The 12,593-nt window shown below is 47.0% G+C and overlaps 1 protein-coding gene across 2 annotated transcripts in view; it reads right to left on the bottom strand.

Annotated features, from left to right (window-relative positions):
* The window catches only part of LOC132818939 (retinoic acid receptor RXR-gamma-A-like), a 167,534-nt gene that overhangs the window by 93,179 nt on the left and 61,762 nt on the right, over positions 1–12,593 (bottom strand). For both annotated transcript variants that reach the window (XM_060830083.1, XM_060830082.1), the window contains exon 2: positions 1,375–1,634. In XM_060830083.1, coding sequence (XP_060686066.1) covers positions 1,375–1,634 — 260 coding nt within the window. The remainder of the gene's footprint in view (positions 1–1,374; positions 1,635–12,593) is intronic.

Here is a 12,593-nt window from a genome sequence, read left to right on the forward strand (position 1 = left end):
TTCATAGGATCGTAGAATTCCTACAGTGTGGAAACAGGCCATTCGGCCCACTAAGTCCCTACTCACCCCCAACCCCCACACCCTATCCTTGTAATCCTGCATTTCCCATGGCTAATCCACCTGGCCTGCACATCTTTAGACTATGGGAGGAATCTGGAGCACCCGGAGGAAACCCACACAGACACGGGGAGAACGTGTGGAGCTTGCAGTCGTTCAAGGCTGTAATCGAATCCGCTGAGCCACTATGCCACCCCCTTGGTTTGGGGAAAGTGGGGTAACCAAGGGGCTGTATCCTTCAGGGCCCAGGGTGGGCCAGTCTGAGATGAAGAAACGGTTCTTGACATGGCAGTGAAACGTCTGGAACACCCTGTCCCAAAAACAGGGCTGAAAGTTTCAGAATCCAAACCAATCTACTTTTACAATGAAAATGCTAATGCCTATAAATGGCATTAAAATACAGGTAATTTGCATGCATGGTACAAGAGGTTTGATGGGCTGAATGGTCTCCTCCTGATCCTGAGACAGCATTTCCAATTTTTAGAAAATTATTTGTTCTTGGTAACGCTAGGCTAGCATTTACTGCCCATCCCGAATTGCTGTTGAAGCCATTGCTGTCAATGATATTGCTGTGGGTGTGCAGTCATGTACAGGTCAGACCAGGTAGGGATGGCAGATTCTCCTTTCCTAATGACCTAATGGTATTGTTGCTGGTTGGTTAATACAAGCTAATGTTCTGGGGAGTGGGGTTCAAATCCTGTCATGGCAGGTAATGGAATTTGAATTCAATTTACGTGAGCGGCACGGTGGCACAGTGGTTAGCACTGCTGCCTCACAGCACCAGAGACACGGCTTCAATTCCCGCCTCAGGCAACTGTCTGTGTGGAGTTTGCACAGTCTCCCCGTGTCTGTGTGGGTTTCCTCTGGGTGCTCCGGTTTCCTCCCATAGTCCAAAAATGTTAGGTGAATTGGCCATGCTAAATTGCCCATAGTGTTAGGTGAAGGGGGTAAATGTAAGGGAATGGGTCTGGGTGGATTGGTCTTCGGTGGGTCGGTGTGGACTTGTTGGGCCGAAGGGCCTGTTTCCACACTGTAAGTAATCTAAAAAAAAAAGGATATTGGTGAACTGGGTGAGCTTTTCCCAACAATTATTGATAATTGCATGGTCACCATTACTGGGAATATCATTCAATTCCAGATTTGTTAGTTGCGTTGAAGTTACCAGATGCCATGGAGCGTTTTGAACCTGCACCCTCAGAGTGTTAACCCAGCAGCATCACATGTTCACTTTACATTCTACAGATTAAACTAACAGCTTGTTTGAATTTGATCCATTTATTTGTTTGACTTGGTGCATGAACTGGCTCAAGGTTTTACCTGGGGGTTGTTGAGAGCTCCGTAGCTGATGCCTGGAGTTGATGGCAGGGTCACCGAGGGGGAGCCTATTGACGAGGTGATGACTGGATACGGAGACCCTAATCCATTCACTGGGGAGGCCAAGCTCCCCATGGAGGAGGTGAGAGAGCGTGAAGCATTCGCTGAGGAACCGATCATCGAATGATGGCCAACCATTGAGTTCACTGTAGAGTGCGGGGAAGGGGAATTCATCGAGGTGGAGTTCACTTGGATCGCAGAGTCTGCAGGGGGAAAAGAATTCAGGGTTAGCAGTGTACAGGAACGGCAAAGACTCCAGGGGACAACAGACCACAGAATGGTTCGCTGCATTTCCACACTCTTCTGAGTCGTTCTTTGGGATGTGATCCCTTGTGTGAACATCCCCCATGCGGTCACTTTGCACACCTGCCCTTTCAGAGGCTGTCCGATGGTACAGAGCACAGCTCAGTCCCATCCTCAACTAAACCCACTCTGTCACAGCCAATGCAATCCCATCCTCCCATAACCCTACCCCAACCCTCTGTCTAGGAGAAAGTGAGGACTGCAGATGATGGAGATCAGAGCTGAAAATGTATTGCTGGAAAAGAGCAGCAGGTCAGGCAGCATCCAAGGAACAGGAGATTCGACATTTCGGGCATGAGCCATTCCTGGAGAAGGGCTCCTGCCCGAAACGTCGATTCTCCTGCTCCTTGGATGCTGCCTGACCTGTTGCGCTTTTCCAGCAACACATTTTCAGCCCTACCCTCTGTCTTCCAACCCTATTCTCACCTAATCTCCCTTGTGCTGTTCCATCATTACTCGTTCCTATCCAGTGAAGGTGACCAGCCCATCCTTGGCAGGCAGCTGGCGGACAGTTCTTCACTGTCGAGGGACACGCGTAAAACTTTTGCTCCAGTTCCTCTGACACTGGAGGTGCGCGATCTGAACACCCAACCCCGAAAGTGTGGTCACGCATCTCACAGGCTCTCCTCCCTCTCGCAGGAAAAGCGTCAGGTTTCCCAACCATGTAACATACAAGCAGCTGTACTAAAACCCTGGAGAACGTAGCAGACACCCAAGTGTGGGATCGCCCATTCTGCATCTCAACCCACAGTCCACAGTTAGCTCAGCTGGCCGGTGGGCTGGAACGTGGCTCAGATTAATGGCAACAGGGCAGGTTTCAATTCCTGTAATCAATAGTGTAGAGAGAGATGCTTATGGCCCTTTGGGCACCATGTTTAATTATCCACTCAGCCATCTCCAATTTCACTCTGATATTGCCAGCTCCTCTACTTTGGGGGTAGACTGAGCATGGCATTTGAGTGCTCCTTCTGCTGTAAACACCAGTGTTTTGTCTGTTACTAGGTGCTTGTCACCCCTGGCCATATATGTTACCTTTTTTGGAAAGGCCATTTTGCAAGGGGGATGGTTGGGTCCCTCCGACTGTTTTTTTTCACTGAGCAAACAGGACATTGATGCAATGTCCACTGGCCTCAGAACCTCTTGACAATGGGAAGGTGGGAATAAAGTTTGATTTAAAAAAAAACACAAAGTTCCCATTCCACTGCAATCCTGTGGTACCTCACCTCACCCCAACCCACCCCTAACTGAGAAACATGGATGCACATGCCCCACTAGGTCAATATCGGCTTGACCAAGTAGCCAAACAGAGCTGCCATTAGGCAGTGTGGCCATCTACATCTTGCGTATCCGAGCCAGAAGTCTCTGGGGTTGCAACAGTGTGTACGTGGAGATGCAGGAAAACATAAACTTGAAAAAAGTTCACAAAAGATTTACAAAGATATGGGCAGGTTTGGAGGGTTTGAGCTGTAGGCAGAGGTTGGATAGTCCGGGGCTGCTTTCCTAGGAGAAAGTGAGGACTGCAGATGCTGGAGATCAGAGCTGAAAATGTGTTGCTGGAAAAGCGCAGCAGGTCAGGCAGCATCCAAGGATCGGACATGAGCCTGATGAAGGGCTCATGCCCGAAACGTCGATTCTCCTGTTCCTTGGATGCTGCCTGACCTGCTGCACTTTTCCAGCAACACATTTTCAGCTCTGGGGCTGCTTTCCCTCTAGTATCGGAAGTTGGGGCGGGGGGGTTGGGGTGACCTTATAGAGGTTTATAAAACCATGAAGGACATGGATAGGGTAAATAGACAAGGTATTGTGGTTGGGGGAGTCCAGAACTAGAGGGCAGAGGTTTAGGATGAGAGGGGAAAGATTTAAAAGGGACCTAAGGGGCAACCTTTTCATACAGAGGGTGGTGCGTGTATGGAATGAGTTACCAGGGGAAGTGGTGGAGGCTGGTGCAGTTACAACATTTAAAAGGTATCTGGATGGGTATGTGAATAGGAAGGGTTTCCAGGGATACAGGCCAAATGCTGGCAAATGGGACTGGATGAATTTAGGATACCTGGTCGGCATGGACGAGTTGAACCGAAGGGTCTGTTTATGTGCTGTATCTCTCCATGACTCTATGAGGGGAACAATGAGTCAGGGTACAGACTTGGGCACACACAGCAAAGCTCCCTGTTCCCCACAGGAACACCAACCTCACTCAGTGAGAATAACAACCCTGTCACCTTCAATGAAGACAAGAGCCTGCGTGTTTTGCTCTTCCACTATTTGGCATGTCAGCTTCGTTTAACCTTTACTCACAGCCCGATGACCTCTAATTGTTCCCCTTACTCAGCGTCAAGGCAGACACTGGGTGAAGCGAAGTGTGTGAATGGAGGAGCTGCTTTGGAGCAGCTTCCCCAGCTCACACTGAGCACAGCACCTTTCAAACAGGCAGTGTCCACGAGCACCAAGACAGGCAACAGGAGGCGAAGGGCAGGGAAGGGCTGAAGACAGAATGCTGGGCTTCGAGACTTGGGGGAGGGGCAGACCATGGTGGGGATATCGAGGACACAGTCTCCAAGTCAACTCCAGGCCCTGCCCCCGCTGGTAGAACAGTGAGGCAGCCACATACCAGATCATGGAGGGAACCCACGACAAGGAGGGGAGTGGGCACAGGCTTAAATAATTGGCAGGAGAAGCAACGAGTGGTTCAAATCCGCTCTGAGCCAGTGTGACAGAACCAGGTTCAAACTGAGGCATTCAAAAGGGAATTAGACTGTTAGCTGAAAAGGAAGAATTTGTAGGGCTATGGGGAGAAGCCAGGGGAACGGCACCAAGTGAACGGCTCATTTGGTGAGCCGGTGTAGATATGGAGGGACCAAATGGCCTCCTTCTGTGCTATTAATAAGGCTGTGATCCTGAGAGTGTTGTCGGAAAACCGAAGGGTGGAGCCACAATGAGGTAAAGCAGCTGTTGGGGGGAGGGAAGAGTGGAGGGGATTGGAAGTGAGTATTGAGTGGTACGACAGCGTGGAGAGATGTGAAAAACAGAGGCTTGAGTCCGATGAAGGGTGCTGCCCGAAATGCTGACTCTCCTGCTATGCCTTCGCCAACCCCACATTTTGTCGACTTTGACTCTCTAGCATCTGCAGTCCTCACTATCAGCCGAGCTTTAGGAGGATGGGGGGGACTTGGGAGGAGCGTTGCAACTGACTGAGCAGCAGGACATGGGCAGAGTTTGATTGAAGATGTGTCTACTTGAGGGATGCTTGAAACCAGGCGCAATCAATACAAGACAGTCATTTGTAAATCTAGCAGGAAGTTCAGGAGATATGCCTTTAGCAAGCGAACGGAAGTCTACCACCAGAAGGATTCAACGCAAACAGCATGGATGTATTTTCGGAGAAGCTCCGAGGGTTATGGTGACAGACTGTGATGAAGTGGGTGGACAGTTAACACGGCCACAGGATAGTCTGGCCTATTCTGACACTGAAGATAGGCAGCCCCACACCTTACCAGGAAGGTCCTTCTCCCCTCATTACCCCCTTCCCTAGAACACTGTCTCAGGTCTTTGCTCATGACAAGCCTGTAAGCCAAACCTCCTTTCAAAATAACTCAAGAGTAACAAGGGACCGAACCATGCCAAGTCAGCCATATTGTGTTCTTTCAAAGAATTAACTGCCCCCCCCGGTGCCCTTTTCTTTCAGCAAGGTGCAGCTAGCTGGGGGTTTGATGGGTCTTTGGCAGACATGATCGCAGTAGTGTTTGCCTTATCCAGGGACCTGGATTTCCCCTCCTGAAAGCAAACATTTCCTTGATGGGGTCAGTCAGTGTTCTGACTCAGTGTATAATACTCTACACGGAATCTGAACGGATTGAAGTCCCAGTCTTGATTTGAGTCTACTTGAACCAGGCTCTAGTGCGGTATGTTGGCACACTGCACCCTCAGAGGTGCCATCTTTCAAATGAAACTTCAAACTACACTCCTATCTGCTCTTTCGAGTGACAATCTCATGATTGTGTTCAAAGAAGATCTGGTCATTCCCATGCTGCCCTGTCCAATTAGCACAGATGACGCTGCTTCCAATTGCATTGTGGGTTGTGGGATCTTGCTATTCTGAAAGTCTCAACCTACATTCCCAACAATGGCCACAATTCCGTATGTATCTCACTGACTGAGAAAAGCTTTGAGAGGGGGTAAGATGCCAATGTGCTTTCTTTCCTTGAACTCAAGGATAAGACCATAAGACATAGGAATGGAAGTAAGGCCATTTGGCCCATCGAGTCCACTCCGCCATTCAATCATGGCTGATGGGCATTTCAACTCCACTTACCAGCATTCTCCCCATAGCCCTTAATTCCTTGTGACATCAAGAATTTATCAATCTCTGCCTTGAAGACATATAGCGTCCCGGCCTCCACTGCACTCTGCGGCAATGAATTCCACAGGGCCACCACTCTCTGGCTGAAGAAATGTCTCGGCATTTCTGTTCTGAATTGACCCCCTCTAATTCTAAGGCTGTGTCCACGGGTCCTAGTCTCCTCGCCTAACGGAAACAATTTCCTAGCGTCAGGATGGTAGGTAATAGCAGCTGATACGGGCATTGTCGGGCTGTGTACAAACTGAAGTTTCTTTTTGGGTTTCTGTCGGGCAATGGGAGCGATGGGCCATTTGAGTACAGCTGTGACAGTGCTGCTGTTTCTAAAGATGACCTGTCCACTGTCTTGATGAAAAATGACACAAAATCTCCAGAGTTTCACAGAAATACACTGACAAGTAATTCTATTATTACAGCTGCAAGTATCCTCCAGAGATCCAGGCACCACTAGCCAACTCATCAATCTCACACTGCCCTCGGCTCCTAATGTCATTTCCCCAGGTTTGCACTGATAGTTTAAGAGCACCGGGGGCAGCCCAGTCCAGCTTTTTCTCTCCCAAGTGCTGTCAGGGCAAGCACAAAATCCGACTGATCACACTTGCCTTGGTCGGTTTGACAATTTAAAATCTAATTCAGGCTTCGCTTGGTATTTATCACAGCAAATAGTTGTTTAAACCTCCCCGTTCCTTTCCTGAAGGTGCTGACTCTCATATAGAGACACCCTCCTCTCATTCACTCAGTGTTCATCTAAGGCTAGCATGAGTGAATGGTGGTGGGGGTCAGATATCCAGAGGGATATGAATCTATCTTCCACTGCCAAACTGTTAAAATGCAGCATTGTTTACTGACTCAGGAAGTGATCAGGGCTATCTGGCTTACTGCATCAGGGTGCAGCTCTCCATTTCTGTGCCAATATTCCATCAAACACTTCCAGGACAGGGACAGCATTAGGTTAGATACAGAACGAAGCTCTTTCTACACTGTACCCATCAAACACTCCCATGACAGGGTTGGATACAGAGTGAACCTTTCTCTACAATGATCGCATCAAAAGCTCCCTGGACAGGGACAGCACATGGTTAAATACAGAGTAAAACTCCTAGGTAGCTTGTCAATTTTTTTTCTGACTGCACAGTCGACTTGCAATGGGATCTGTTACTGCATTAACAATGCTCCTTGAACATTGCTGAGCACAATCATTTCGCTTCTAATGTAGTCCAGTGGCTTCTCAATAGTGCTGTCAAGTCTTGGCAGTTGGTATAATTTCATGAATGAGACGGTTTCAAGAACAAGATCATGCCATTCCTCAATTAGCAACATGAAATTATAGCTGGTATGAAAACATTACTATGCAATTAGATCATAACTCAAAGAAAACCCAACCCCTTACACTTCAGCGCCTTTGTGCCTAGTGGATAAAGCCTGAAGTGGTTGTTTAGTTCAGTAATGTTTTGTCTTCATCAGCTCCATATTGCATCACGGCAATGCCAGCCTCTCCAGTACCAGCAGGGACTGTCCTTCAGGGTAGCATTAACCTATACGGAGTCTGCCATCTGCTTGTTCTCTGACACTGACATGTTGTGACAGTGGACCTTCACTGGGTGCATGCGACGAGCTAGTGAGAAACAACAGTCTTCAGCCAGTGCCTTACCTGTGCGTGTCTTGGGAGGGCTTTCAGCTCGGCTTGCTGAGGAGCAGTTGGTTCCCCCACTCCTTGCAAAGCTGCTTGCTTTTCCCACTTACCCCAACACGTCAAAGTGGCTTTAGTCAGTGAGGCTGCTCATGTTTCTGCTGAATTTGCAACCCCTCTCAGTCCTAGTCTCTCATGCACTGTTTCAATCCCACTTCCATCCTGGCCTTCACAATCTCCTGCCAATGTCTATCAACTACCCCGCCTTGTGCAACATGCTCTTAACCCCTCCCCACACCCACCTCTCCAGTGGTCTAAGCCCCAATTTCCTTCCTGCCCATTGCCCCCATCCTCAGCCTGTTCCCTCCTCTCCTGCTCCATGTCCAGCAATCTATTTCCAACCCAGCCCACAATCTGCCCCTTTCTGTAAGCTAACTCACCACCTACCTTAGTAATAAAATGTAAACTGACCATGGGGAGATTTTGAGATTTCTAGCAAATCAATGTGGTTCACTGAATATCCACTCTACACCACATTTTGCGTCTCTACACATCTCGTGCAGATCCACACCTTTCACTTCAGGGCTTACTAATATCCCTTAATGTTTTCCTGTTTCTGAAAGAGTCACCGTGGGTTCCAGATGCGGTCAGATGGAAACTAAGATGGAGTTAAAGTCCAATTGAGATCAGCTGGAGGTTTGACATGGGGTAGTAGTGCTACACTGGGATAGGCTGGAGGGTCGAATTGGAGATAGAGTGAAATTAAGAGTCAGCTGGAGGGTTGTAGTGGAGTTATAGTGACACTGGGGTAAGCTGGAGGGTCTTGGTGGAGTTATAGTGACATTCTGCATTGTAAATTACTTCAAGCAATGAGATCCAATTCCTCAAATATTTCCTTGTAAAAGCCAGACACAATATTCTGGAGGTTAAAGCTAGCTACACGCTCCTTAGTAACACATGCCCATCGGCCAATGGAAATGCCTGCTTGCACAGCTCAACCACCAGTCTTTTTCACCCATAAAACATGTCCATAAAACCATCCATAAAAGATACACGTCACAAAGATACCCACCTTACACTTTACATTAAACCTACTCCCACCTCACCTGAGAACACAGACAAAATGGCTTCCTTGACAACCTCATTCTTTAAAAACTCTCACATCCTTGGAAGTGTAGATTATTGTTGGCAGCCAGCAGGTTGGCAGCTAGCCAGAGCCTCTTCAGTCCTTGTGGGGATCATGCCTGACAGTGTGATACGGCCAGCTACCTTGGAAGACAACCTTACAGGGCAGTTAAGAGTCAACTGTCTTGGCACAGGTCTGGAGTTAGAGAGGCCAGATTGGACGAGGACAGCACATTCCCTTCCCCAGATGACTGTCTGTTGAGTTTATATGATCTAACAAATTAATTGGTGCTTAACAGATTTATCGTAAAACAGAATTCCAACTCTCAACCTGCCATAGTGATTTGAACCTGCACTTCTGCTACTGAATCCATGTTTCAAGATTACTCAGAGAAAGTGAGGACTGCAGATGCTGGAGATCAGAGTCGAAAAGTGTGGTGCTGGAAAAGCACAGTAGGTCAGGCAGCATCAGAGGAGCAGGAGAATCGATGTTTCGGGCATAAGCCCTTCATGAGGAAGGGCTCCATTCCTGATGAAGGATTTATGCCCAAAACGTTGACTCTCCTGTTCGTCGGATGCTGCCTGACTTGTTGTGGTTTTCCAGCACCACACTTTGATACAAGATTACTCAGTCAGTCATGTAAGCCACTTCACTAGTGATATATTATCCTCAATATATATATATATATGTTTACAAAATATTTGCTGCTACAGAGTCAGATTGGATTAAATTCATTGATCACAAAAGAAAACCAACACAGAACCTTATAGTATTGGAACATCTACCATGTTAAATCTCTTTGTCCCATTATGGCACATGTGCTGATTGTATAATTCACAGGGCCATAGGGGCAGTGAGGTGAGAACGAGGACAAATTGGACAGCTCTAACTCAGCTGGAGGTCGGAAACCAAAACTGGAGTTTGAGTGTACGGGAAGTTAAGATAGGGAAGTCAGAACTAAGATTTCAAGATTGCAAGCAAGTATCAGCAAGCAAGAAGGTGGTTTGAAATGTGTCTACTTCAACGCCAGGGGCATCCGAACTTGCAGCATGGTTGGTACCTGGGATTTCGATAATGTGGCCATTTCAGAGACATGGGTCGAGCAGCGACAGGAATGATTATTGCAGGTTCCGGGATTTAGATGTTTCGGTAGGAACAGGGAAAGTGGTTGGGGGGGGGGGCGGTGTTGCACTGTTAGTCAAGGACAGTATTATGGTGGCAGAAAGGATGTTTGGGGACTCATCTACTGAGGTAGTATGGGCTGATGTCAGAAACAGGAAGGGAGAGGTTACCCTGTTGGGAGTTTTCTATAGGCCTCCAAATAGCTTCAGAGATGTAGAGGATAGGATAGCAAAGATTCCAAATATTGACTGGGAATATTATAGTTCAAGTACTTTAGACAGGTTAGTTTTTGTCCAATGTTTGCAGGAGGGTTTCCTGACACAGTATGTAGACAGGCCAACAAGGGACGAGGCCACATTGAACTTGATACTGGGTAATGAGCCTGGCCAGGTGTTAGATTGGGAGGTAGGTGAGCTCTTTGGTGATAGCCATCACAATTTGGTTTTGTTTACTTTAGTGAAGGAAAGGGATAGGTAGACACTGCAGGGCAAGAGTTATAGCTGGGGAAAGGCAATTACGATGAGATTAGGCAAGATTCAGGATGCATAGGGTGAGGAAGGAAACGGCAGGGGATGGGTACAATTGAAATGTGCAGCCTATTCAAGGAACAGCTACTGCGCGTCCTTGATAACTGTGTACTGGTCAGGCAGGGAGGAGGTTGTTGAGTGCGGGAGCAGTGGTTTACTAAGGAAGTTGAATCGTTTGTCAAGAGGAAGAAGATGACTTATATTTAGATGAGATGTGATGGCTCAGTTAGGGCGTTAGCCATGAAAGATCTAAAAAGAGATCTAAGAAGAGCCAGGAGGGGACATGAGAGATCATTGGCAGACAGGATCAAGGATAACCCTAAGGCTTTCTCTAGGTACATCAGAAATAAAAGAATGACTAGAGTAAGATTAGGGCCCATCAAGCATAATAGTGGCCGTTTGTGCATGGAGTCAGACGAGATAGGGGAAGTGCTAAATGAATACTTTCTGTAGTATTCACCCTGAAAAAAGACAATGTGGTTGAGGAGAGTACTGAGATACAGGCTACTAGACTAGATGGGATTAAGGTTCGCAAGGGGGAGGTGTTAGCAATTCTAGCAAATGTAAAAATAGATAAGTCCCCTGGGCCGAATGGGATTTATCCTAGGATTCTCTGGGAAGCCAGGGAGGAGATTGCCAAGCCTTTGGCTTTGATCTTTACGTCATCATTGTCTACAGGAATATGCCAGAAAACTGGAGGACAGTAAATGTTGCTCCCATGGGGAGTCTCTACTCCAAGATGGGGAGTAGAGACAACCTTGGAAATTATGGACCTGTGAGCCTTACCCTGGTTGTGGGTAAAGTGTTGGAAAGGATTATAAGAGATAGGATTTATAAATCAGCTAGAGAGAATAAGTTGGTTAGGGATAGTCAACACGGTTTTGTGAAGGGTAGGTCATGCTTCACAAACCTTATTAGTTCTTGAGAAGGTGACCAAACAGGTGGATGAGGGCAAAGCGGTTGATATAGTGTACATGGATTTCAGTAAGGTACTTTGGTAAGGTACCTACAGTATGCTATTGCACAAAATATGGAGGCATGGGATTGAGGGTGATTTAGCAGTTTGGATCAGAAATTGGCTAGCTGAAAGACGACAGATGGTGATGTGTGATGGGAAATGTTCATCCTGGAGTTCAATTACTAATGGGATGCTGCAAGGATTTGTTTTGGGTCCACTGTTATTTGTCATTTTTATAAATGACCTGGATGTGGGCATAGAAGGATGAGTTAGTATATTTGCAGATGGCACTAAGGTTAGTAGAGTTGTGGACAGTGATGAAGGATGTTGTAGGTTACACAGGGAGATAGATAAGCTGCAGAGCTTGGCTGAGAGGTGGCAAATAGAGTTTAATGTGGAAAAGTGAGAGGTGATTCATTTTGGAAAGAGTAACAGGAATAAAGAGTACTGAGGTAATGTTAAGATTCTTGGTATTGTAGATGAGCAGAGAGATATCTATGTCCAGGTACACAGAACCTTGAAAGTTGCCACCCAGGTTGATAGGGTTGTTAAGAAGGCATGTGGTGTGTTAGCTTTTACTGGTAGAGGAATTGAGTTTCTGAACCATGAGATAATGTTGCAGCTGTACAAAATTCTGCTGTGGCCACATTTGGAGTATTGTGTACAGTTCTGGTTATTGCATTCTGGGAAGGATGTGGAAGCTTTGGAAAGGATTCAGAGGAAAGTTATTAAGATGTTGCCTGGTATGGAGAGAAGCTTTTACAAGGAAAGGCTGAGGGACTTGAGGCTGTTTTCGTGAGAGAGAAGAGGTTGAGATGGCCTTAATTGAGACATAAAGATAATCAGAGGGTTAGATAGGGTGGACAGTGAGAGCCTTTTTCCTCAGATGGTGATGGCTAGCATGAGGGGACATAGCTTTAAATTGAGGGTAATAGCTTTGGGCAGATGTCAGAGGTAGTTTCTTTATTCAGAGAGTAGTCAGGGTGTGGAACATATTGCCTGCAACAGTAGTAGTCTCGCCAACTTTAAGGGTATTTAAATGGACATTGGATAGGCATTTGGACGAGAATGGAATAGTTTGGGATAGATGGGTTTCAGATTGGTTCCACAGGTCGGCACAACATCGAAGGCCGAAGGGCCTA

This window comes from Hemiscyllium ocellatum, chromosome 9 (genome assembly GCF_020745735.1).
Source record: "Hemiscyllium ocellatum isolate sHemOce1 chromosome 9, sHemOce1.pat.X.cur, whole genome shotgun sequence".
NCBI lineage: Eukaryota > Metazoa > Chordata > Chondrichthyes > Orectolobiformes > Hemiscylliidae > Hemiscyllium > Hemiscyllium ocellatum.